Source organism: Erigeron canadensis, chromosome 4, assembly GCF_010389155.1.
Source record: "Erigeron canadensis isolate Cc75 chromosome 4, C_canadensis_v1, whole genome shotgun sequence".
Lineage (NCBI taxonomy): Eukaryota > Viridiplantae > Streptophyta > Magnoliopsida > Asterales > Asteraceae > Erigeron > Erigeron canadensis.
The window spans coordinates 35569345-35591944 of NC_057764.1; the positions used below are offsets into that span (position 1 = coordinate 35569345).

The 22600-nt window shown below is 34.8% G+C and overlaps 3 protein-coding genes across 4 annotated transcripts; 1 reads left to right on the forward strand and 2 right to left on the reverse strand.

The window, feature by feature from the left end:
* Positions 1 to 308: 308 nt before the first annotated feature.
* Positions 309 to 5238, reverse strand: LOC122595924 (bifunctional dihydrofolate reductase-thymidylate synthase 1-like). 2 transcript variants are annotated; one of them, XM_043768403.1, is made up of 12 exons: positions 4989 to 5238; positions 4116 to 4555; positions 3382 to 3757; positions 3240 to 3284; positions 3057 to 3122; positions 2553 to 2614; positions 2374 to 2448; positions 1830 to 1995; positions 1616 to 1739; positions 978 to 1084; positions 781 to 898; positions 309 to 662 (listed from the first exon to the last, which is right to left on the reverse strand). In XM_043768403.1, the coding sequence occupies exons 2-11, from the start codon at positions 4538 to 4540 to the stop codon at positions 788 to 790; spliced, it is 1557 nt and encodes a 518-aa protein (XP_043624338.1). In that variant the 5' UTR covers positions 4541 to 4555; positions 4989 to 5238; the 3' UTR covers positions 309 to 662; positions 781 to 787. The 2 variants fall into 2 exon arrangements, with proteins under 2 accessions (XP_043624338.1, XP_043624339.1); XM_043768404.1 differs by having other exon boundaries at positions 309 to 676.
* Positions 5239 to 6467: 1229 nt separating this feature from the next.
* Positions 6468 to 13023, forward strand: LOC122594888 (phosphatidylinositol/phosphatidylcholine transfer protein SFH12-like). Its single transcript, XM_043767187.1, has 15 exons — positions 6468 to 6544; positions 6754 to 6778; positions 6859 to 6962; positions 7780 to 8035; positions 8884 to 8983; positions 9066 to 9332; positions 9435 to 9512; positions 9634 to 9735; positions 10183 to 10232; positions 10353 to 10452; positions 10539 to 10622; positions 11171 to 11254; positions 11348 to 11450; positions 11937 to 12304; positions 12826 to 13023. Exons 3-15 carry the CDS (start codon positions 6875 to 6877, stop codon positions 12916 to 12918), a joined length of 1773 nt encoding a protein of 590 aa, XP_043623122.1. The 5' UTR covers positions 6468 to 6544; positions 6754 to 6778; positions 6859 to 6874; the 3' UTR covers positions 12919 to 13023.
* Positions 13024 to 14705: 1682 nt separating this feature from the next.
* Positions 14706 to 21716, reverse strand: LOC122594887 (phosphatidylinositol/phosphatidylcholine transfer protein SFH8-like). The gene is made up of 15 exons (XM_043767186.1): positions 21610 to 21716; positions 21468 to 21511; positions 20037 to 20367; positions 19206 to 19305; positions 18796 to 19062; positions 18626 to 18703; positions 18442 to 18543; positions 18268 to 18317; positions 18047 to 18146; positions 17845 to 17943; positions 17634 to 17744; positions 16919 to 17048; positions 16146 to 16549; positions 15002 to 15076; positions 14706 to 14918 (listed from the first exon to the last, which is right to left on the reverse strand). Exons 2-15 carry the CDS (start codon positions 21499 to 21501, stop codon positions 14898 to 14900), a joined length of 1902 nt encoding a protein of 633 aa, XP_043623121.1. The 5' UTR covers positions 21502 to 21511; positions 21610 to 21716; the 3' UTR covers positions 14706 to 14897.
* Between the last annotated feature and the right edge of the window lie 884 nt (positions 21717 to 22600).

Below are 22600 nucleotides of genomic sequence, written 5' to 3' on the forward strand. Positions count from 1 at the left end.
GTTGGTGTGTGAGCACGTGTAAGCTATGTTGCCACGTGGCTTTTCATGGGCTTGTATTGTTGTTTGTCCCAACTAAAGTTTTTGGATTATCCATAGATTCAAGTATGAGCCAGGCCAGATTTTAGTGTACTAAATTACATGCCGGATAGCTAGACTTTATTCGTTTGTTGGTAAAAAAAAAAATGTTTTTTATTACATACATTATTAAACCATAAGTATCTTTGTAGCCACACCTATCCTATTTAACAAAAAAAAAAAATATTATATATAGATAAATGTATTAAAGTTATAAATAATCTCTCGAGGCATATATCGAATGGAAACTTATGACTTGATGTTACATCGTTACTTAAAACAATCTGGGCTACTTCCATATAAAACTGCCATTTGATGGAGTCCACCTTAGGCATTTGACAATGACTCTAAATTCCGCATTGCGATCATGCTTACAAGTGACCATATGTACGGACGGATCTCTTGGCCTACTCATTCAATCAAGTATATTTTTGCCAGAAAATTCATCCCAACAAGAAAATTTGAGGATTCCCACATAAAAACTGAAACCAAATTTCTTAAAGAAACAAGGGCAATGGGTTCTCAGTCTATACTACATAAGCAACAACTGAAACGTTTGATATCGAAAACTCTATGCCAAGTCATACCTGCACGTGCAAGACTTATTTGAATCAAATAAGTTGTAAAAGATAGTGTCGATAAAAATTTGCTCAAACCACTTAAAACCAATAAAAAAAATAATCATTTATCTGTAGCAGAAATTACCTCTAATTTATACTGCCATTTTCATTTCTATTTTATGCTGAGGATCGTATCCTATGAGTTCAAAATCATCAGCCACAAACCCATCTATGTCCTTCTTTTGTTGATTGATCTTTAAAATCTGCAGTAATGTATTTAGATGTAAGATATACGAACATAGTCAAGATACGATCTCCAAAAAAAAACATAACTTTGCTTACTGGAAAAGGCCTGGGCGTCTTCTGAAGCTGATCTTGAAGAGGTCTCACATGGGTGCTATAGACATGAGCATCACCAAGAACATGAACAAAATCACCAGGAACAAGATCTGTCCATATGTACAAGATAACATCTGTAAAACTGTATGCTACATAAAGGTTAAGTACAATAATATGATTAACAAACTGTGCAAATTTGCATGAATCTTGCTCATTGGTAAACCATAGATGGCAAAAATGGCCGGGTTCGATCACGGGTCATAATGGATCTGGATAAAAGGGGGTGATTTGTGGAAGGGAAGTTGACCTGAAGGCTGAAACCCTCTTTGTCCAAACTTGTTAATACTGTTAACATATAACTAGCATGTGAAACATATATTACATATATATATTATTTCAAGAATAATCTAATATAGATATAGGTACTAAAGTACACTTTGAGCACCTTTTAAACCGTTGAACCCATTTGACCCGTTTACTTCAGGCCACATTTCTTTATTTTACCCAGTTGGCCCTTTGTAGGTAATAACATAAACCCAAATCAAATCATTCACAAGTAATTGGGAATTTCCCACCTCCAGTTCAGCAGTAAAGCTTATTCAGAACATTGATTAACTACTTGAAATTTTAGAAATGCCTACCACAAATGTGTGCGATCATGCATGTCAACAATGCATATGATGCTATGTTAAATGGAACTCCCAGTCCCATATCAGCAGAACGTTGATACATTTGACAAGATAGCTCTCCTTGTGCTACGTAGAACTATAGTGAAACAAATAAAGATAACATATAGAGTGTTACTTAGGAATCAATATATGATGTAAGCAATTACAATTGGACATTCATAAAAACCTGCGCAAACATGTGACAAGGTGGAAGGGCCATCTGCTTGAGGGCTGAAGGATTCCATGCTGAAATAATGATCCGGCGATCATCAGGATTATTTTTCACCTTGTTAATAACATCTAATAACTGATCAAATCCTTGGCCAGTGTAGTCAGCATGCATATTAGTATAACTGCCAACATTATAAATCTTACGAGTAAATATTGAGTTATTTATCCAAAAATACATAAGCTAACACTCTCCCGTGTATATGCAATGTTTACCGAAACACTGTATACAAGAAGACTGATTAATAATTCACAAATGAGAAAACTAATAGACAATCAATTTCATAAATGTTTTGTAATGGTCCTTAGTTGTCAAATAGGTAACTGTTGAAATGTCTCATTTTATTGTCAAATAGGTAACTGTTGAAATGTCTCATTTTATTGTCAAATAGGTAACTATTGAAATGTCTCATTTTAGTGATACAACTCAATTACAAAAGTTGATTAGACTTAACACGAATAAAATGTATATAATAAGTCAAACGATCAAGAAGCAAAATAACCTTGCACCGAAATGTCTCCACTGAAACCCGTATACTGGTCCCAAGTCACCTTCCTCTCGATCCACTAAACCAATACTAAATAAAGTAAAAAAAATTTAAAAAATCATTAACGATAACATAGAATGTTGAAAAAGAAAACATCCTAGAGCAAGTTAATTGGCATATAGGCATGCACTTGCCTGTCAAGATAGTCTCTGGATGCATTGCCATCCCATATATTAATGCCCTTGTCTTGTAAAACCTGATAGCAACAAACAACCAAGAGGTAAAACATTTTTCCCCCAAACAGCACATCTGAAGAGCAAAATTATAAGCTGTATATGGATGATGAGACTTCATAATCTGTGGAATGTAGAACAGGGTACATTGGTTCACTACACGCACATATACAGGGAGTGTTTCAATTTGGATTTAAATTGATAATCGAGACTTGAAGTCACCACAACTAGTTTAGAGCGTTCAGGTAAAAGTGATTATTACACTGATATTATAAACAACTCAGGGTGAAAATAATCAGATGCTGGGAAGCATGTGAGAAAGAAAATTACTTTTCTATACCTAGTTTTGATCAACTACTTATAATAGTTGAGGGCCTGAGGTGTAATAATCACTTTCAAAAGGCACCCCCATAGTAAGAGAGTCCATATCCAGCTTTTAGACACAACGTCGAACAAAAATATTACCTTGGCATTTGTTGAACCACTAATGAACCATAAAAGTTCCTCTACAATCCCACGCCAGAAGACTTTCTGTTCAAACACATATAATAATAATCATAATAATGAAAAACAAAGCATTAATCAACTTGTGTCACATACTTGGTAGTGACTGAAACATTTCAAAAATCTAGACAGGAACATACATGCCTTGGTAGTAAGAAGGGGGAAAGATTTTCTTAGGTTGAACCGCATCTGTGACAAATAATCAAAAAAGAAAAAATTAAATCTCACAGACAACAATCATGTGAATTCATCTTTGTTACAAAAGAAAATCATGGCTTGAAATTACCTGACAGCCAAATTTAGAGAAAGCGCCGGTATGTGTGCGGTCCTTCTTTAAAGCACCATTAGAAATGATATCTTCCACCAGTTTCAAATAAAGGTACTCCTCGTGTTTCTCGAATATTTTTCTGGGCAGGAAAGAAAATGACTTCACGTCAAATTTCGATGAGCCATTAACCTTTGTAGGGGCTTCATCTGCAGAACTCCTCACACGAACATAAGTGGTGAAACAGTGGCGAATTCCATTTTCCACAATCGGAAAAGATGAGCACCATGGCTGGAACTTCTGAACATCAATAGCAGGGATAAAAGTATCACAGTCAATATTTGTTTCAATTTCCGTAATGTGGATAGCATCACATTCAGAAGCATTGAGGGATTCCCTGCAAGACAAAATATGCATTTAATTGCAGACACAATATAGCCCTCTGCAAACCTCAACAGGTAGATACAGAAGTTTCAGTTTCAACCCATTCACTTAAAAATGGATCGATAACAAATTTGAGTATCAGCTAAAAAGAGAATCGGTCAAATAGGCCAAAGAGCCTGAAAGTCGCCTAAAAGTATTCTTAAAGCATACGACCTCCTAATCACTTTGTTCAAATGTATTCGTCTATTAGAATTTGGAGGACAGGTTCAACCAGTACATTTCAACTTTTACTAAAAAACTGACATTTTGTGACCCATTACCCAACCCGCCTATTTTACCACCTTTGGGAGAATACAGTACAGAGAACAGACCTTAAGACTTGGCCACCACCTATAACAAAAACATTCTCTATAGATGAACGATAAGAAGACGATGCTAACAGCTTCAATGCTGACATCATGCTTCCACAAATCAAAACATTTCCTCCTGTCGCAATTTCAAAACTCTCGGATCGAGTGAGAACAACATTTAGGCGACCAGTAAGTGGCCTATGCTTCAAGGGCAAGCTCTCCCATGTTTTTCTTCCCATTACGATTGCATTCTTTTTGGCTGGATCAGAAGTAGTCATAGTAAGATCCTTAAAGAACTTAAGGTCAGAAGGCAATCTCCACGGCAAGTTTCCATCTTTACCAATACCCATAGCTCGGGTAGCGGCAACAACCACCTGATAAGTTCTCCGTGGATCAGGATGTGCATGAGTAGCAGCAACTCCATTAGCAATCGTTTCACTCGCCATGACTATACTACGAGTCTGTAAAACGTTAAAAAAAAAATGAGCAGCAAGCAGAATTATCCTAACATCAAGGCATGTTTGAAAGTACATACATGATTTAATATTACAATAATTAAGTCAGAGTCGAGTCAGCTCGAGCTCTAGTAACTTATAGACAGTTTGATAATCAAGATTTAAATGATATAAATCAAAGTTAGTATTTCGCGAGTCCATCTAGGGCCAAAGTACTAATGTCGAATAAACTAAGATTTATTTTTAGCATTATTATATCACAACAAATAACAATAGATAAGTTATATTGTAAATGCACTACAGACATTCATAAAAAAAATTAAAAAAAAAAAATCAAAGGAAACCATGATACTGGGTTGTGTTAAACAACAGCATAGAAAGCCTTTTCCAAAAGAAACAAGTAAAGAGTAAATATATAAAGAAAAAGAAAGAGATTTACCAATGGGAGACCAAAGCGTGAAAAGAACGAAATTTTGCTTAATTTTGATAAATGATTATTATGGGTTTAAACTGGCTCCGTTCCGTGTGTTGAAACGATTAATGATATTCAAGAAATTCTTGTTGGTGGGAAGAGAAAAACTAAAGACGGGTCTGATCAATCGGGTAAGACGGATCGGATCGGGGCATTTTCTCTCGGGACCGTCTTTTGTAATGTGTCAATATCAATTGTCTCAGAGAAGATTTTCCTAACTTAGACTATCTCCAATGGGACGTTTTTTGGCGCTCTTGGGTATCCTTTAATATCCTTTGTGGTTGAAGCATGTCCAAAGCTTAAGATTTTTTTATGCCTTTAGGTGTCCTTACTTATATTTTTTTGTTTTTAGTGGAGTTAAAGGATATGTAAGGATATATAATGATGTTTGTATGGTTGTAGATAAAATTATACGATCTTAAGAATTTATAAGGATGTGTAAGGATTTGTAAAGATATGATGTGGCGCCTAAGGGCGTCTTTAGCATTGGAGATAGCCTTATATTAATTTTGTTTTGTCGTTCAATAAATTTACTTGGAAAGCATAAATTAGTGTCGATAGAAAATGTTATAACTCACATATATAGCCCTATTATATGATGTTGAACGTCACATTTTGTATGAAAATATATTATGAAAGATAAGTACTTTTATATTTGAAATAAAGCATAGTTTTTGAGTTTTGATGTACAAGTCACCAATGTGAAAACAGGATTTTAAGGCATTGAGAAAGCAAGTTAGTTAAGTACACAAATTCTCAATTTTAACCCTTTCTGGCCTGCATTACAATTATTTTGTCTCTCCCTTAATGTGTCAATAACTCAGTATTTATACTTTTATTATAAAAGAAATAGTCCTTTTTATTTATGGAAATATGTAATATTTTCACTTAACACCTCTTAAAATATTTTAACATACATTACCCATAACATTAATGATTAATTTACACTACCAATCATTTATTCTTTAGTATATTTTCATTAACCATTTACATCAATTATCTACACCACTCGATGTCGTCTCCATCACCAACACTCGGCCCCCACTACAACGGCATTGTCACGACCACCGCCGCATTGCGCGGGTAACGTGCTAATCAATATTAATATAAATGATACTCAATTTCGCCATGAACAAACGAGAGATTGTCTTAGAAAGATTTTGAGCCCCTGTATATATTTTTATCTATATCCTTCAATGTAGACAGAAATGGTTATTAATATATTATAAGAATTGTTAGACTCCTACATAATATTATATATTTTTGCTATATAATATTATTATATGATTCTTACGATACAAGTCACGATTTAAAATTTCACAAAACTAGTCGAGTCACGAGTTGACAACTATGGACTTGGTCAAACCAATGTAAATATTCCAAAAAAACTCACTCAATATTGAATGGATGGTTTTCAAAATTCGTGCATTTTTTTTTTATGGGCAAATGAAATGATAAAAAATTTTTTAAAGCACCATCCTCTTCTCCTGTCCAAAAGGTCCTGCAAATTTTATTTGTCAAAGGTAATGCCTTGATCCTCCATGATTTTATTTTAGGGTATGCACACGTAAATGCTTCTTTAGCATTTGATGCGAGGATGATTGATGTTCATAAGAAATTGGATGATTGTTGCTGTTGAAAATTGATTCATTAAGCAAAACCTTTAATAATTACGATACTAATGGATATCATCTTTGTTTGTTTATGGATGTGCCGAAATTGGATCATGCAGCATGCACGCCTATGTAAAAGCACTGGTATGGGCTTTTTCCTTTTAGAACTTGATTTTGAAAATCATTTGTTTAATTTCTCAATTTTAACATGTGTTTGGTTACAGGTGTAGGCATTTGACAATGACCCTAAATTCGGCACCACAATCAAGCTTACAAGTTACCGCAGGTGACGAAATGCACGGACCTCTTGACCGGCCAATTCGATCAAGTATGTTTTTGCCCAAGTTTCTTTCTTTTTGGCACCAACTATTGATTTTTTGTTTGCCTTTCGCATGAGAACTTTAACTAGAATTCAGATTTTATTGTTTTTTATAACCACTGAAACATGTAGAACAAACATACAAGAAAATGTTGTGACGTTTTATGCAAGTTTCATACTATATTGTTCATTTTACCCCAAAAATTCTAATACTTCTCCACCAACTATCACCTTAGCTCTATCTTTACTTTACCACCTATTATGGCGTTCCTTTACAATTTAGGATGAGCATTAAAAAGCGCCAACATGTCGTCATTTTAGCAGTCTCCAAGATGTCAATAAGGTATCAACCAAGTGGTTGTAAATTCAACTTCCAACAGAAAATAGATCATGAAACCAGTCATTAAACAGATAAAAGACATGTTGGCAGTTTGACTGAAATTGTTAGACATGGAAAACCAATTTATGTTTTTAACATTCTTTCTCGGTGGAAGAAAAAAACACCAGTTTTGGTAAAATGAGCAAGAAGAATAGATTATCCTTAGAACATGATTGCATATTTAAGGTTTGTTAACCATGTATAGACTTACTATGTGATTAATATGCAGCTAATAACATTCACTTGGCTAAAGTAAATAGAATCATGAACTTTTCAAGTGTCATATGCAAGAAGGAACTTTGATCATTCAACTTTAAGGTGTACCAAAACTAAGTTGATAAAAACATATGGTCAAGTTTGATTACAACAGTCGATCTTATTCATATAAGCTAAAAAAATTAAAATTAAAAGCTTCAATCAATTTAAGTAACATTTTCTTATGAACAGGTATGGAGAAACAGGACCTAGAAAGCACTGATGACGAAAAGAAGTCTAAGCGCCATTCTTTTAAGCAGAAGGCAATCAGTGCCTCTAAGAAGTTCAGATCGCTCACCAAGAAGGGAAGGAGGAACAGCAGAGTCATGTCTGTTGTTGAAGATATCCATGATGCAGAGGAATTGAAGGCAGTTGATGCTTTACGTCAAGCTTTGATCTTGGAGGAACTACTACCCGAAAAGCATGATGATTATCATACCATGTTAAGGTTATTCGATTTTCTATAATCTCTTTTCAATCATTTTTGGTGTACTACTAAGGATACGAAATGGGCAGATCAGGTAAGAGGTCAAGATGAGTAGGTAATATGTGCGGGTCTAAATGGGTTGGGTTGGGCTGACCTGCCTACACTTTTTCATCCGTTTTTAATGAATATTGTAAATCTACTAATGTACATAAAATGATTTTTATAATTGTAATATAACTGTCAGCTATAACTAGCATGATGCCTGTGCAATACACCAGGGTCAATGAACATGTCGTGTTAGACAACTATGTGGTCCCTGCAACATTCGTAAACTTCAATTAGTACATGCAGTTAGTGTTGATGGTGCTTACCGCCGGCTTTGAATTGTTTAACACATGGGTATATAAAACTTTGGTTTATCGTTTGTTGTTTGCATACTTAAAGACAGAAACGACTAGATAGAACGGATATAGAAAGGATAAAGATGAAAGGGTAATATAGTAGTACATTTGTACTTTTTTAAATTTTTACAAGTTCAAATGCTTTTATGATCTAGTATAGATATAGCACATTGTAAGCACTTGGATACACTTTAGGCTACTCTGATTCCTTCGACCCATATAACTCGTTTCATTTTTACTTACATTTTTATATTTGACATGTTTGATTCATTTCCAATAGAAATTCACCCCAAAATGATCCATGTTCATATATATGGGCTGGCAATCTCACATTGCCCCATTTACTGCATTATTTATTTCTTCCTAGTACAGTATTGGAAAGCATCAAAACAATTTCTAACTGGTACTTTCAGTGCACTACGGGTGACCTTACAATGTTTTTCCTTCAACTTTGACATGACACTACAGATTTTTAAAGGCCAGGAAATTTGATATTGAGAAGACCAAACAAATGTGGGCTGATATGCTCCAGTGGAGGAAAGATTTTGGTGCAGATACCATCATGGAGGTACTTTCGGGATTACATGTCGAAATGGTCATACCCCATTTTTATGAGCTTCTTTAAAGTTCCATTTCACATATTTGTATAGGATTTTGATTTTGAAGAAAAGGAAAGTGTCATCGAGTATTATCCACATGGACATCATGGGGTTGATAAGGATGGAAGACCAGTATACATTGAGAGACTTGGTCAGGTTGATGCTACCAAGCTTTTGCAAGCTACAACCCTTGAGCGTTATATCAAGTATCACGTAATGGAGTTTGAAAGGACCTTTAGTGATAAGTTTCCGGCCTGCTCAATTGCTGCTAAAAAACATGTTGATCAAAGCACCACTATTCTTGATGTACATGGAGTGGTAAGTCTACAGGTTGGATAATTTCATAACCACATATACATGCTGTTCTAGCTCATTGGGATCTGATAAGGTAATCAAATCAGTTGCATGGTAATGAATCAGGGACTAAAAAGCATGAACAAAGCTGCTAGGGAGCTTATCCAAAGTCTCCAGAGTATAGATGGTAACAACTATCCTGAGGTACAATCTTTAGTTAATACTTGATGGTAGAGAAGTTTCTTGTTGAACTTGTTATGGGTTTTGTGCTTATTGATAATCCGTTCGCCTATTTGTTTTATTTTGTTTTTTCTGTTCCATATAGACTCTGTGTTGCATGTACATTATCAATGCTGGATCTGGCTTTAGGATTTTGTGGAACACAGTGAAATCTTTTCTTGACCCAAAGACTACAGCCAAGATTCATGTAAGTTTATACTAGATCTGACCATTTGAAACAGTATAATTCTGAATGGGTTGTTGCGGGTTATGTTTATTCCAAACTGATAAAAAGCTACAAATGAGCTTAGAAGGAGACAGATCAAAAAGGTCGAAAGTGGCACACATTGAATTTTATTGCCTTAGACCTTTTAAACCATTTTTTTTAAATCAGATAAATACAGAAAGAACAATAAGTTTCTAATACTATATGAGACACCTTTTAGTTTTTTTAAGCTTATGGACTAATAGAATCTCAGGTCAGTATAACCTAAGTTACCTAATACAACTGACATGTACGAAAGACACCCATTTGGACATGTTACCCAAACCGCCTAACCCGCCCATATTGCCACATCTCGTTGTACCAATCTTTTGACCTCAAGATAATTTAATCTGTTTGAACTCATGTAAAGTGAAGGAAATTGTTGACTAGGTTTTGGGCAATAAATACCAGAGCAAGCTTTTGGAAATGATCGATGCCAGGTAGCTTTCCGAAAAATTTCCAGGGCAAAAACCCATGTATTTATATGTAGTAGCCTTTTATTAATTACTCGTACAGTTTCTAATTTTCTATATTATATTCATTATCTTGTACATTGGCAGTGAACTTCCAGAATTCTTGGGTGGTACTTGCACCTGTACAGATAAAGGTGGTTGCATGCGCTCTGATAGAGGTCCATGGCAAGATCCAGATATCATGAAGGTTATCATTCATATTAGTTTGAGACTTTCTCCTTTTGAATCCTATAGTTATCTGTACACATATATGACTGGTAAATTGTGTTGCAGATGGTCCATGACGGTGAACACATATGTTCGAAGCATGCAGTTCCAGAAGAGAAGATCATTTCTGAGGATCAGTCTGCTAACAAGGTATCCACTGTGACAAACATGCTTTATAAAAGGGTTTAACATCAAACATATTCTGTAACTTCTGAAAAATAAAATATCTTTTCTTTTCATTGTTTCCGTTGTAACGAGAGGTGGCAATTGCACACCCTTTACTTATAAATGTCTTGGTATGGATAGCGTTAGTTGATTTTAAACAGGTCAATCAAAAATTTAGCTAGAAGGGAAATGGTCAGATGGATCAAACAGGCTGAATGGATCAACTTCTTAGCTTGTCTTATTCAAAGATCAAATTTTTACTGTAGTGATGTCTTTTTTTGTAATCATAATTGACGCATTAAGTCTGTATAAAGATTTATAAAAAAAAAAAAAAACAAGCTTGCTGGTCAACCCCATGTGTCTGTCCAACATGTACATCCATATCATTGCAAATGTGATCATATTGTTACCAAGCCCGCCTATCTTGCCATATATAGTTACCTCAAATAGTAAGCAGCTTTGAAAAAATAGGAGATCTGTAAGTTTAGGTACATGATGACTCTTCTCATGTACTTAAGAATGATACTAAGCAGGCTTCTTTCAAGTTGGATGATGAATCTTCCAAAAAGCAGAAGGAGCACATCAAGCAGGCACAACTACCTCCTCTTCGTGAAGACGTAAGTTACATCAGCGTTATTTTCAAATCATGTGCATAGAGTTTATAAGGCCAAAGGGATCCTAAATTTTATTTTGTTTGGAAATGATTTTAGGATCCAACGAACAATAACAATCCTAGCGCAAATGAGCCCATGATTGACAAGGCTGTCGATGCAACTTCTTGTAAATCAGAGCAGAAGCTTCTCGTTAGCAAAGGTACAAAATTTGATGTCAATAAGATCACTACATGCTTGTCAGAAGGAACCACTGGGTAATAGCCCAGTGGCCACCAGCCGCCACTTTCCAAGGGAGATCCTGGGTTCGAGTCTTGACAAAGGCAAACTCAAGATAATCAGGAGAGTATTAAGTGGTTGAAAATCACCTGGATACTAGCTTGGCTGGGGGATTAGTGGGTATCAAATGGTACATGGGATCAGGGGATTCCCATCCAATTACCCTTTTTACATGCTTGACCGAAGTGCAATTTATATGTTCAAAGTTAACTAAAAAGTGCCCATTTGCTTATCATGTTAGAGTACTTGGTTTCTTATTTGAAACTTTATTGGTCAAAACTTTTATGGAAATCGTTAATTTAACTGAACAACGAGAACGAGTATAGCTTTTAACTCATTTGAAACCGCCTAAAAGAACATTAAGTGCTAAATATATATATTTATGGTGTTTTTTTTTTTGTAAATATAGATACTGATGCTTGTAAGCAAGTTTGTTCTAGTAAGCTAGTCAACCGCCTGCTAACATTCTTTATGGCCTTGATGATGGGAGTTATGACTGTGCTTCGTGTGACCAGTAGTATGCCCAGAAAGCTTACAAATGCCACTCTTTATTCCACTGGTTTTTTAGAAGCTAATATTCTTAAAAAGAAGAAGCAAGCATCCACAATCTCCACCACCGAGTACCTAACCTTGATGAACCGTTTAGCGGACTTGGAGGAAAAGGTGATTGTCCTAAACAGTCGACCATCCGAGCTGTCCCCTGACAAAGAAGAGATGCTTAATAACGTTTTGAGTCGTCTTAGCACCTTGGAAACAGAGCTTGCTGCTACCAAGAAGGTACCTTTAACTCTTTAAGATTCTTGTGCTCATCTGAATACCAAAACAAGCATGTTGTTTATAGTCATAACAGATGGAGTTCACCATTAAATACTTTTGACCCGTCACCGATAAAATGCGAACCGAATGGACCAAGTTCCATATAAACGGCCTAACAAAGCCAACTCTAATCATTTATTGTCTGACAACTAGTAAGGTGACGCCTACCAAATTGCTGGGACTAAAAATCAAGCACATGGTATAAGAAAGACTTGCTATCTATGTAATTTAAGAGTTCGCCTGTATCGGTTGTCATTTATAGCAAATATATCTTACACAATCAGCTAAACTCATACTACCAGCAAAAAAAGATGAAAATATAACTTAGGGTCTGATATATTAGATATTATACATGATGACCGTGACCGTTTGTTCATACGATGCAGTAAAAATAAACAGTGCAGACGGACCACTTGCTGATTTGAAGCTAAACTTTTTGAGCTGATGACTACTTTTTAACCTTTCTTGCTCTGATAATGCAGGCTCTTAATGATTCTCTTACTCAACAAAAAGAGCTCATGGCGTACCTAGAGAAGCAAAAGAGAAGAAGGAAGAGGAAGTTCTTTGTTTTTTGAACTGCATATATATGCACCAAATAATATACCACATAATACTCGCTAAGGAAACAAAAAAAAAAAAAGTTGCTATGTGCATAAAATCTCTAAGTCTAGATGACTTAACTGGTCACCTCATGTAGCAACTCTTTAACTATTCACTTAATAAAAGTTTGCCCTTGACCTTTATCTTCCAATTTCTTTTATGTTCGATTGTTCATGAATAATTCAAAGGTTACTGCTAGAAGGTATTCTATTAATTAATCAAATTTACAAGTTGGCTCCTTCCTAGATCACGTAGTTTAAATAACTAAGAAAGTACAATAAATATTTTAATATTTACCATTTAATGCTAATAGAAAGAACAAAAAAAAGGGCATGAAAAGCGTACCAATCTGGAATTTGTAAATGATTTTTTTATTGCTAAAATTGTAAATGGACAATTTGAAACATACCAAAAGAAAGGACAATTAACTTGTAGTATAAGTAGTGTAATTAAGTACTAGTTGATATGTTAATCGTTCTGATTAAAATTAAGTTTGTCTCGTAAATATTGTACACTATATAAATCTACTGGTTTCGTAGGATACCTTCAAGTTACACACTTTCACAAAAAGAAATACATAAAGCTAGTGAACATCTACTTTATAAGGCTAAATGTGGCTGGTAAAAACTGAAAAGGACAAAACACCCTTCATTATTGCAGATACCTAACGTTGATGAAAACTAATATTTGTGTCACGTCTCTTGGTATTGTGTATTTTATTAGACTATTAGGCCTATCAATTGACGTGGAGACTAATGTGGAGGTATGAGGGGTTTTGACCCAGGAAAGGTTCATTATGATGGGAGTATTCCTTTTTTTCCCTTCTGGAAAGAATGAAAGCATAAGGGGTCATCCTTTTGTTGCGGCATGCTCCTCAAATATACGGATTCACAGAGGGACTCGGGCCCTACTTAGTTGACTGACAACGACAAAGGTTTGTGAAACTAAGTAGGGCCTTTTGAATTGAAACTTAGGTAGTCTATTAGTGGGGCAAAGCTAATTTCCCCTTTTCAGTCGGAGACTGGGATTCAAATCCTGCTATGTCCCGGGGGGGTGGTGTTCATAGAGATTAATGATGTATGAGTTTATTACATTTCCAAAAAAAAAGGCTGTTTGTGATACCACAAAGGATTTAAATCCAAGCAAGTTCATCTAGTTTTGGAACCGTATGATAATGCGGATGATATAAACAGATTTTTGATTGATTACACATGAGGATATGTTGTTTGTGAAACAACTGAAGTGTGTGCCATTCTGAAGCAAATCGCACGAAAGCTATTGTCCTTTAAGAAAGATATGAGTTGTACATATGTCAATCTGACCTTCAAACCATGAAAAAAAATATTAAATATAGTTTTTAAAAGCATGAAGTTGCGTCCATGTTTTATGTTAGTAATGCAGTTTTAAGAGGGACTCTTGCATTGCATATATGATTTGTCTTTAAACTTTAACTTCTGCAATCCATATAGAAATTTAGCTGTGATCTTAAGTCATGGACCAGGAAAGATGAAACGGGGTGTGACACAAGCAAACTGTCAAGACCCAAAGCTAAAAGGAACCTAGTCCCAACAACTGTCCACACCAAAAGTGTAACCATCAGACTATAAGGTTTGGTAGGATCAGTACATCGCTAATCGTTCAACCAAAAACTTGTGGAGTCATTGTGTCAAGCAATCCCAAACAAATCTCAGGCTGGTCCAAAATAGTACATTTAATTTGACCATTTTACTAAAAGCCAGGGAGAGGGAATATTGCCAAAAGCTTGTTCAAAACCATCACAGAAAACTTAATATTATAGTGTCACTCTCAAAGTCAACAGAGTTAGAAACTTAGTACAACTGGTCCGCAGAAATGTTAACATGCTTGTATACAGTATTTTCAAAAAAAAAAAATGAGAGAAAAAAAAAAAAAAAAAATTTGAGTATACATCCTTACATCCGTTACTGTTAACTCTTCACCAGCAAGATTTTTTCTTCTGCAAAGACAAAGCAATAAATAGCATCAACTATCAAGAAAACTATACTAAACAATTAAACAATCATATTAGTTTCAACTCACCCTGAACTTTTTCTCCTCTTGACTGTCAATGTATGCAAGTAATTCCTCTTGCCTCATCAAAGCTTCATGCAGAGCCTGCACAAAACGTTGTGGTTCTGTCAGATTAGCAAACAATAGCGGTGGCAATTTGAATCATTTATTTCGAGCTATGGTTTATCTCTAATGGGTCAAATCGACATAATTAGCTTAGATTGATTCCAGTCAAATCAAAAGGTTGCCTTAATTGACTGCCTAGCAAAAAAAACCCCAACATCATTCTATTTAAAAAAGAGAACACATCTTTGCAATCATACAATACTGTAGTACAAATTCTCTAACAGTGTTTCAGGTATTGTTTTGGCTTGAACCCGTATTTGACAAATACTCAACCAACCCAACCTGCCCATTATATCAATTGTAATACATATAACTACACAAGTCACAAAGTACTTGCCAAGTTGCCACCAATCCAGTCAAAAGATGGCCACACCAATAAAGAGCAATATATTGGGTTGAAAAGTCCTCTAATGACACATAGAGTGATGGATATGTAGCTGCTTTTTATTATCTGGAACTCTACCAACTTTATGAATTCAACCACAGAGTTTTAAGTACAAAACCGGTTATGATAGCTAAAATTATTGATTGTAAATTTGTTAATTTATAGCGTTTATAGACGATACACACGGGAAACTGGTTGAGCCTCATACAGATCATATTTAACGTTATGGTTCCTATGTGTATTCAGTATGTGTCACGCTATGAAAGTTCGGTCACCAACTCCTCAATCGTGTGAAAACTGCAACATCTCCTTTCCTAGAGATTCAAACTTCAATGTGTCCCATTATCAGTATCATATAGTTATTAATTACTTTAACTTTGGACTACAAGATACGTTTGTCCTTATTGAAGAGCTTATTAGATAATGTTAGACCTTGAAAAAAGAAAAAAAAAAAAAAATAGAACATGATGCAATTTTGTGTTATAGACTTGTAGCTGTATACAGTGTGTGAAGCCTTGATCATACAATGTTCTACTACAATAAGATGGTTATCATGAAGAACTGCCTTATGTTGTGTGTAGACAAATAGACAATAAAAAAGAATGCTATAAAACTAAACTAAATCATATTCTAATCTTTCAAATCTACAGAGTGGATGTTTACCTTTTTAGTAGCAATAAGTTCTGCTTCTAAAGCATCAACACGGCAAACAGCAGCATTTAGCAATTCCTCTTTCTCATATGGCATCGTTGATGGCTTAGCATTGAGTGTATCAACCTTCTCTTCAAGTTCACATAATCTTTTCAAAACAGAATTAAGAATTTCAGCCTCCTTAAAGGATGGTGTAGGTGATGGGGGCCGAAATTCTTCCTTGTTTACTGCTTCAAAGGAGAATTCCTGTGCATTTTGGGTATCCTCCGAGGGTGAATCAGGAAGCTTTTTAGTTACACGGCTCATGGCTGAATTAAAAAGGGTGAATACGGTCATGAAGAAGGCCACAAGCATCAGCCATATCTGAGAATGGAGTTTTTCCGGTCCCTTCTGAGCAGTAGGTTCAATAAGTGTCGCTGTACCAACATTTGGAATCACATTAATCTCTTGTGCCAGAATTAATATTACACTAATCTGGAAATGGCAATTTCAAGTCAGTTACCAAAGGATAGATTTAATTGGATACTGTTTTATGACTTAATCTCTAATGGGTCCAACGAGGAAATTTTCTAAAAGTAACTTAATCGGAAATGAGAAGAAAGTCACCCAAAGTGTGTCCTTAGTGAAATATTATAACATTTGTGATCATACTGAACACACTAAGGATTTATCGAAGATTTATAATTTGTAGAAAATATGTTCTGCGTTGACCCAACCTGTTTCAACTCATTACCCAAATTGACTAGACCACCAGTTCGACACATCTGAAAGCACATATTACTGACCTCTGAGGTCATAAGGCTTTGGAGTTGAAGGTTGTTTCTTCCATCCAGAATCAACAGCTTTATCAACCATGGGAACATACTCATCATATACTGAAAATTGACCAGCATAGCTTGTAGCTCCCGTCTTGGCCTAAACCCAACACATAACTTAGATAATTGCTTTACAATAATATGGTGTTATGAACAACGATAATCCATACTCAATTATTAAACCAACCAAAACTAAAAACCACATAGGGCCGCTAACTTTTCAGAAATCAGTAAAGCTAGAATGCTAGGTATATACTTTTAGGTCATAATATTTATTAAAAGATGATACGAGGCAAAAAGCAAAAGATATAAATAATTGATTTCTCAGTTATATGTACGTAACATTTAAGTTTATTTTAGTAGGTTCAAGTTTAGTTTTGTGTTACATTAGATCAAGTAAAAGAATGTTTGCTTATTGCTATCTCAATCATGCTGAGCTCCACATATCCTTGTACACTCAAAAGGAGACCAATTCTGTAAAAGATTAGATAAGTAGCGCGTTGGAGGTTCACTCAAAGCAAGTACTTAATATAATGATATTGTATCAATCAGGTCAATCTTTTCTGACACGGAACAGTAATTGGTCATGGAACGATCTAATTTCAATATATTCTTTAAGGACCCACAGTGTAACTTTTACAGGATAAAAGAGTGATCAAAGGAAGAAAAAAGGGTCAATACTCACTTCTTCACGAACAGGAGTCAACCTAAGATGTGAATAACTCCTCATTGCTTTGGGGGATGCAATGTCATCAGCTTCAGATCCTGATTCAGCAGATGTATCGCTGCTTCTTAACTGCTCAGAAGAATAAGAACGTAAATTTTTCAAGCAGTTAATGGGGCCAATAGGTTGAGCAGCAATGAAGTATTAGATTACAAGAGTTTGGACTTCCTACCACCGGAAGCTGAGGCTTAGCATATGCAACAATTTTTCCCTCACTATTTAAAACTTTAACCACCTGCCTAGCACGTCGTGCTTCACTGTTAACAGCCAACTGCAGCATAGAGTCCATTAACAGTTTATTCAGTTATACAATAAAGACAAAACTAGCAATAACATAACATCGTAACTTTATATGTGATGCAAGCAAAGATAACCTTCAAGATTTCAGGATTATTCCAAGGTCCTTTATCAGATAATAGACAACCTCCTTGATCTGCACATGTACAGGAGCCACCTAAGAATTCTGGCAACTCACTGCACGAAGTGTTACTTTCAGTCTTCACTATTTAAAATATATATTACTCATGAATTAGAAGCATAACCAATATGCAGACATCATAGACCAGGGCTTAAAATAACATGAAGAGAGAATTACCTGGCATCAATTAGCTCAAGCAATTTGTTTTGGTACTTGCAACCAAGAACCTAAAGAAAGAACAAAAGAAAAATGTTAGATATAATTATATAAACATATAATGATAACTTTCAACAGGCTTATATCGTAAACCAGTGATTTATATGAACACAGCATAAAAATAGTCAAACATACATGAATCTTTGCAACCGTTTTGGGATCTAGAAATGACTTTACAGTACTCCAGAGCAGTCTAAATCCAGGACCAGCGTTGATTATATACATTTGATGAAGCGTCTGAATAAACAATGATTTAGTTATAGATGGTAAAGATAAACAAAGCATGGTAAGCTTCCATGTTTCAAGCAACTGATCTTACTTCAGGATAATTGTCGCCATCAATTTTCTGCAGCCGCATAACAAGTTCACGGGCGCTCTTACTAAAGTTCTTCAGTCCCTGAAATATTCAAAAATGGAAATAATATAACCGAGAAAAACTACAGAAAAAGTTCCAGTGTCCATCAAAATATAGCCAAAGGGGAAACATACCACACCCTGGACGTCCAAAATGGTTGTGCTCGAATCTATGTGCCTCTTTGCAGCAATAGAACAGGCTGGAAACTTAAAAGCAAAGCTTTTCTCAAACTCCCGAACATGATATTTTATATATCTATCCATGGTTGTAACTTGCATAAGTTTGTTAGCATCAACTTTCCCTAATCTTTCAATGTAGACAGGTCTTCCCTCTTTATCCACTCCATGATTACCATGGGGATAATACTTTAAAACTTCACTTAACTCTTGAAACTCAAAATCCTGTTTAAATTGAGAAACGCAATATCAGTTTTGCTGCTAGACAGATGGCAAAACCACATTAATTGATATCATTGTTTAGAGTCAGATCACAAACAAATTACGACAAAGTAAGCAAAGTTTTATGCATCCCGGACTATAATCACCTCAATAATTGTATCAGCTCCAAAGTCCTTTCTCCATTGAACCATATCAGCCCACATTTGCTTTGCCTTTTCAATATCGAATTTCCTTGCTTTCAAAAACCTAAAGCAAAATGAAACTTGAATTATAACCTAGTATAGATGCATCAGACTATGTTTTTAAGTCAAGTGGTAATTCACCTTGTCACCGGGAAATACTAACACATAGCAAGAAAGTACACGACACTATGAATATAAATTTAAAAAACGATTAATAACATGTGACTCGAATTTGTGAAAAAAGAGCTTACAACATCCTATTGCTTAATGCACCTGACTAAAACTGAATAGATCATTTGCAATGAGCGAAACTGCTATCTTTGAATGTAAAAATTTATTAGTGGTTATAGCATGATTTATTGATAATGTAGTTGGCATGAATTCCTACACGCTGAAGTCCATACAGAAAACACATATTGCAGGTATAATATAGATATCTGTTTTTGTTAGGTACTATTGTGTGCTTGACAATTGTGGCCTCACCTATGTTTACCAGAAGGCTTAAGAGGTTACAGGATGTTGCAGTGCGGTGCCGGGAATTTAAGGTTAAATCATTTGGTCATCACTATAGCTGCAAATATGGTTTTACCTATGTTTTTACCATAGGTTTCAATTTGGTTAAACAAGAGTGCCTACTTTGATTAACCCAAAACAAAACAAAAGGAAAAAAACAACAGGTATTAGATATGGCAAGGCAAATTATTCTGTCTAAAAGCATATACTTTCATCTGCGCATGGTTTCCTTTTTGTACATAGTAAACTTATTACCAAAAATACAAGCAGAAGCTATGGTACCTCAACATCATATGATAATCATCAAGTTTTTCTGGCAGCAATTCTTCCAAAATAAGTGCCTGTCGGAATGCATCAACAGCCCGTAATTCTTCAACATCTCGAATATCCTCAATTGAGACAGAGCTGACTCGTCCATCACTTTTTCTTCTACTGCTCTTTTTCTTGAGAGAATGTTTGAACTTGCTAGATGCATTTAATGCTTTCTTTTTCAGTGAGCCAATTCTTGTCCTCCTTTCATCCTCTGAATTTTCAAAATCAGACTTTCTTTCTCTTCGCTCTGACCTATCTCTTCTCTCAGGTCTCTCATCATTGCCTGACGACCCCTCAAAGCCTATCATATACCAAATACATAAGAACACACATTTTTGAAGCCTCACGGACAAATTCTACAATGGTAACAACCACTTTTACATATATCATTTAAAATCCATAACTCGGATAACAGCAATTACAAACTCTATAATTTATAGGTGCAAAAGTTCACTTTTCAAGTTAACAAAAATTCACCATGCGTCAGCAGAAAAAACAATAAGCCTACCCCTTTAGGAGAGTGGGAGTTAAAATTTCAAACTTTCCATCTAATACCAGTGTTCATTGAATTGATTCGAGTTATTTATCAATACAATTAGAGGCAGTAACTTACAACACAATGAATGTGTATACAATCAGGGAAGAAAAAATCGTGAATGTGATGACATACTGCATCGATGTGCTTGGTCAGATAACACATTTAGCAGAACTAAGAAAAATAACAAAAGCAGCAGTAATAAATCCCCAAAAAGGAAATAATTTAAGATGATTATGAACAAACGAATATCCAGCCAAACTAACAACTGAAGCTATATCCACTAGAAGGTGTAAACCCACAGCCTCTTGATGGTAAGACCCCTAATGCCCTCATGCCGCTTAAAAATGTTAGTGATTAATTTACCGGTATATTTAAGTAAAAAAAAGACCTTCTCACATGAATTCCCAAAGATATACTACAACACACAAAAATGATAAAAGATACGCCTAAAACATCAGCCATATATTCCTACTTCTTTCAATACATGGTCCACTGGTATCAATTAGCTCCTAACGACCTTGTGATCATCGATTCAAACATCGTCCTAGCCATCCCTTACACACACTTTCAGTTTACTAGTATCTAACCGACTCGAAACTACAATGAAACTCAAAAATGAATTCCGCATTTCCCCTCTACTCATCATTTCTCGGCGTATCTCAATCCGTAAATCAAGGTCTTAAGCATCATACCGAATCACTTTTTTTACACATAGAGAACATAAAAACACATAACTATACTAATCCGAATATACTAATCCAATTAATTCTATAACCTAGCTACAGTGAAACCCTAATTAACTAAAATTACATAAATAATAGAGTAAAATAATTATGAAAAAAAAGGAACAAAAAAGAGCTTACAAGGCCTTGCAAATCGATCGAGTGGTCCAGACATCGATTCGCAGCTACAACAAAAAGACACAAAACACGAAATCAGCTGAATTCATCATATACATATACATACAGATACAGATATATACACATACAATTAAATTAGACGTACCTTTTACTGTTATTGGATTTATCGGATATGATGTATAATAAATAATACTACTATGAAGAGTTTTAAAATTTTTATAAAAAAAACAATTTCAGATAGAAATAAATTTATAAAATTGTGGAGGAAAAACTAAAAAAGGAAGATATTTGGAAGAAAATTAAATAAAAGTGATGGGCGATGAGAGAGAGAAAGATACACGAATTTGGGGTTTAGTTGTGAGAGGAGGTGGGACCAGGATAGGTGAGTGGGGTATAAGATGCCACGTGGCAGGTTGGGTTTATTTTTTTGCTTTTCTTTATAAAGTCAAAAGAATTTATCTAATTGAATTATTAAGTACTCCGTATATTGGGTGTTTTGGGATTATGGAGAGCCGGCGTGTTGTTGGTATTATTGAGTAATGATTCGGTAAAACAGGGCAGGGCGGTGACATGTGATTATAAAGTCAAAGGTTTTAGGTTTTTAGTTTTGTAGGTGGTTCGTGGAGATTATGGGAAGAATAAGAATGAATAAAAGAATTTTTCTTTTACTTTTGATTATCTATATAACGAAAAATTCGCATATGTATACAAAACAAAATGTTAAAAATAATGATTACTCAATTCTTAGAGGGTGTTTGGTTCACATAATGATTTTAAAGGAATTGGAATCTGTCTAAGTAATTAGAATTTGAGGGAATTGGAATCTGAATATTTTAAAATTTGTGTTGTGTTTGGTTGACAGGATTCAATGGAATTCAGGTAATAAAAATAAATATAAATTATGTCAAATGACAAAATTAACCTTTATATAATATTAGTCCATATTCAATGTAATAATTTATACTTATAAATCAAGATATAATAATAATAATAATTTTACAAAAATTAAATAAATAAATAAATAATAATTAATAACATAACATTCCATTTACAATGAATAAATATTAATAAACCCACCATCCCCTTTATCTGCACACAAGACATAACCACCCACTACCCTCTTTTTGAACGCAGCC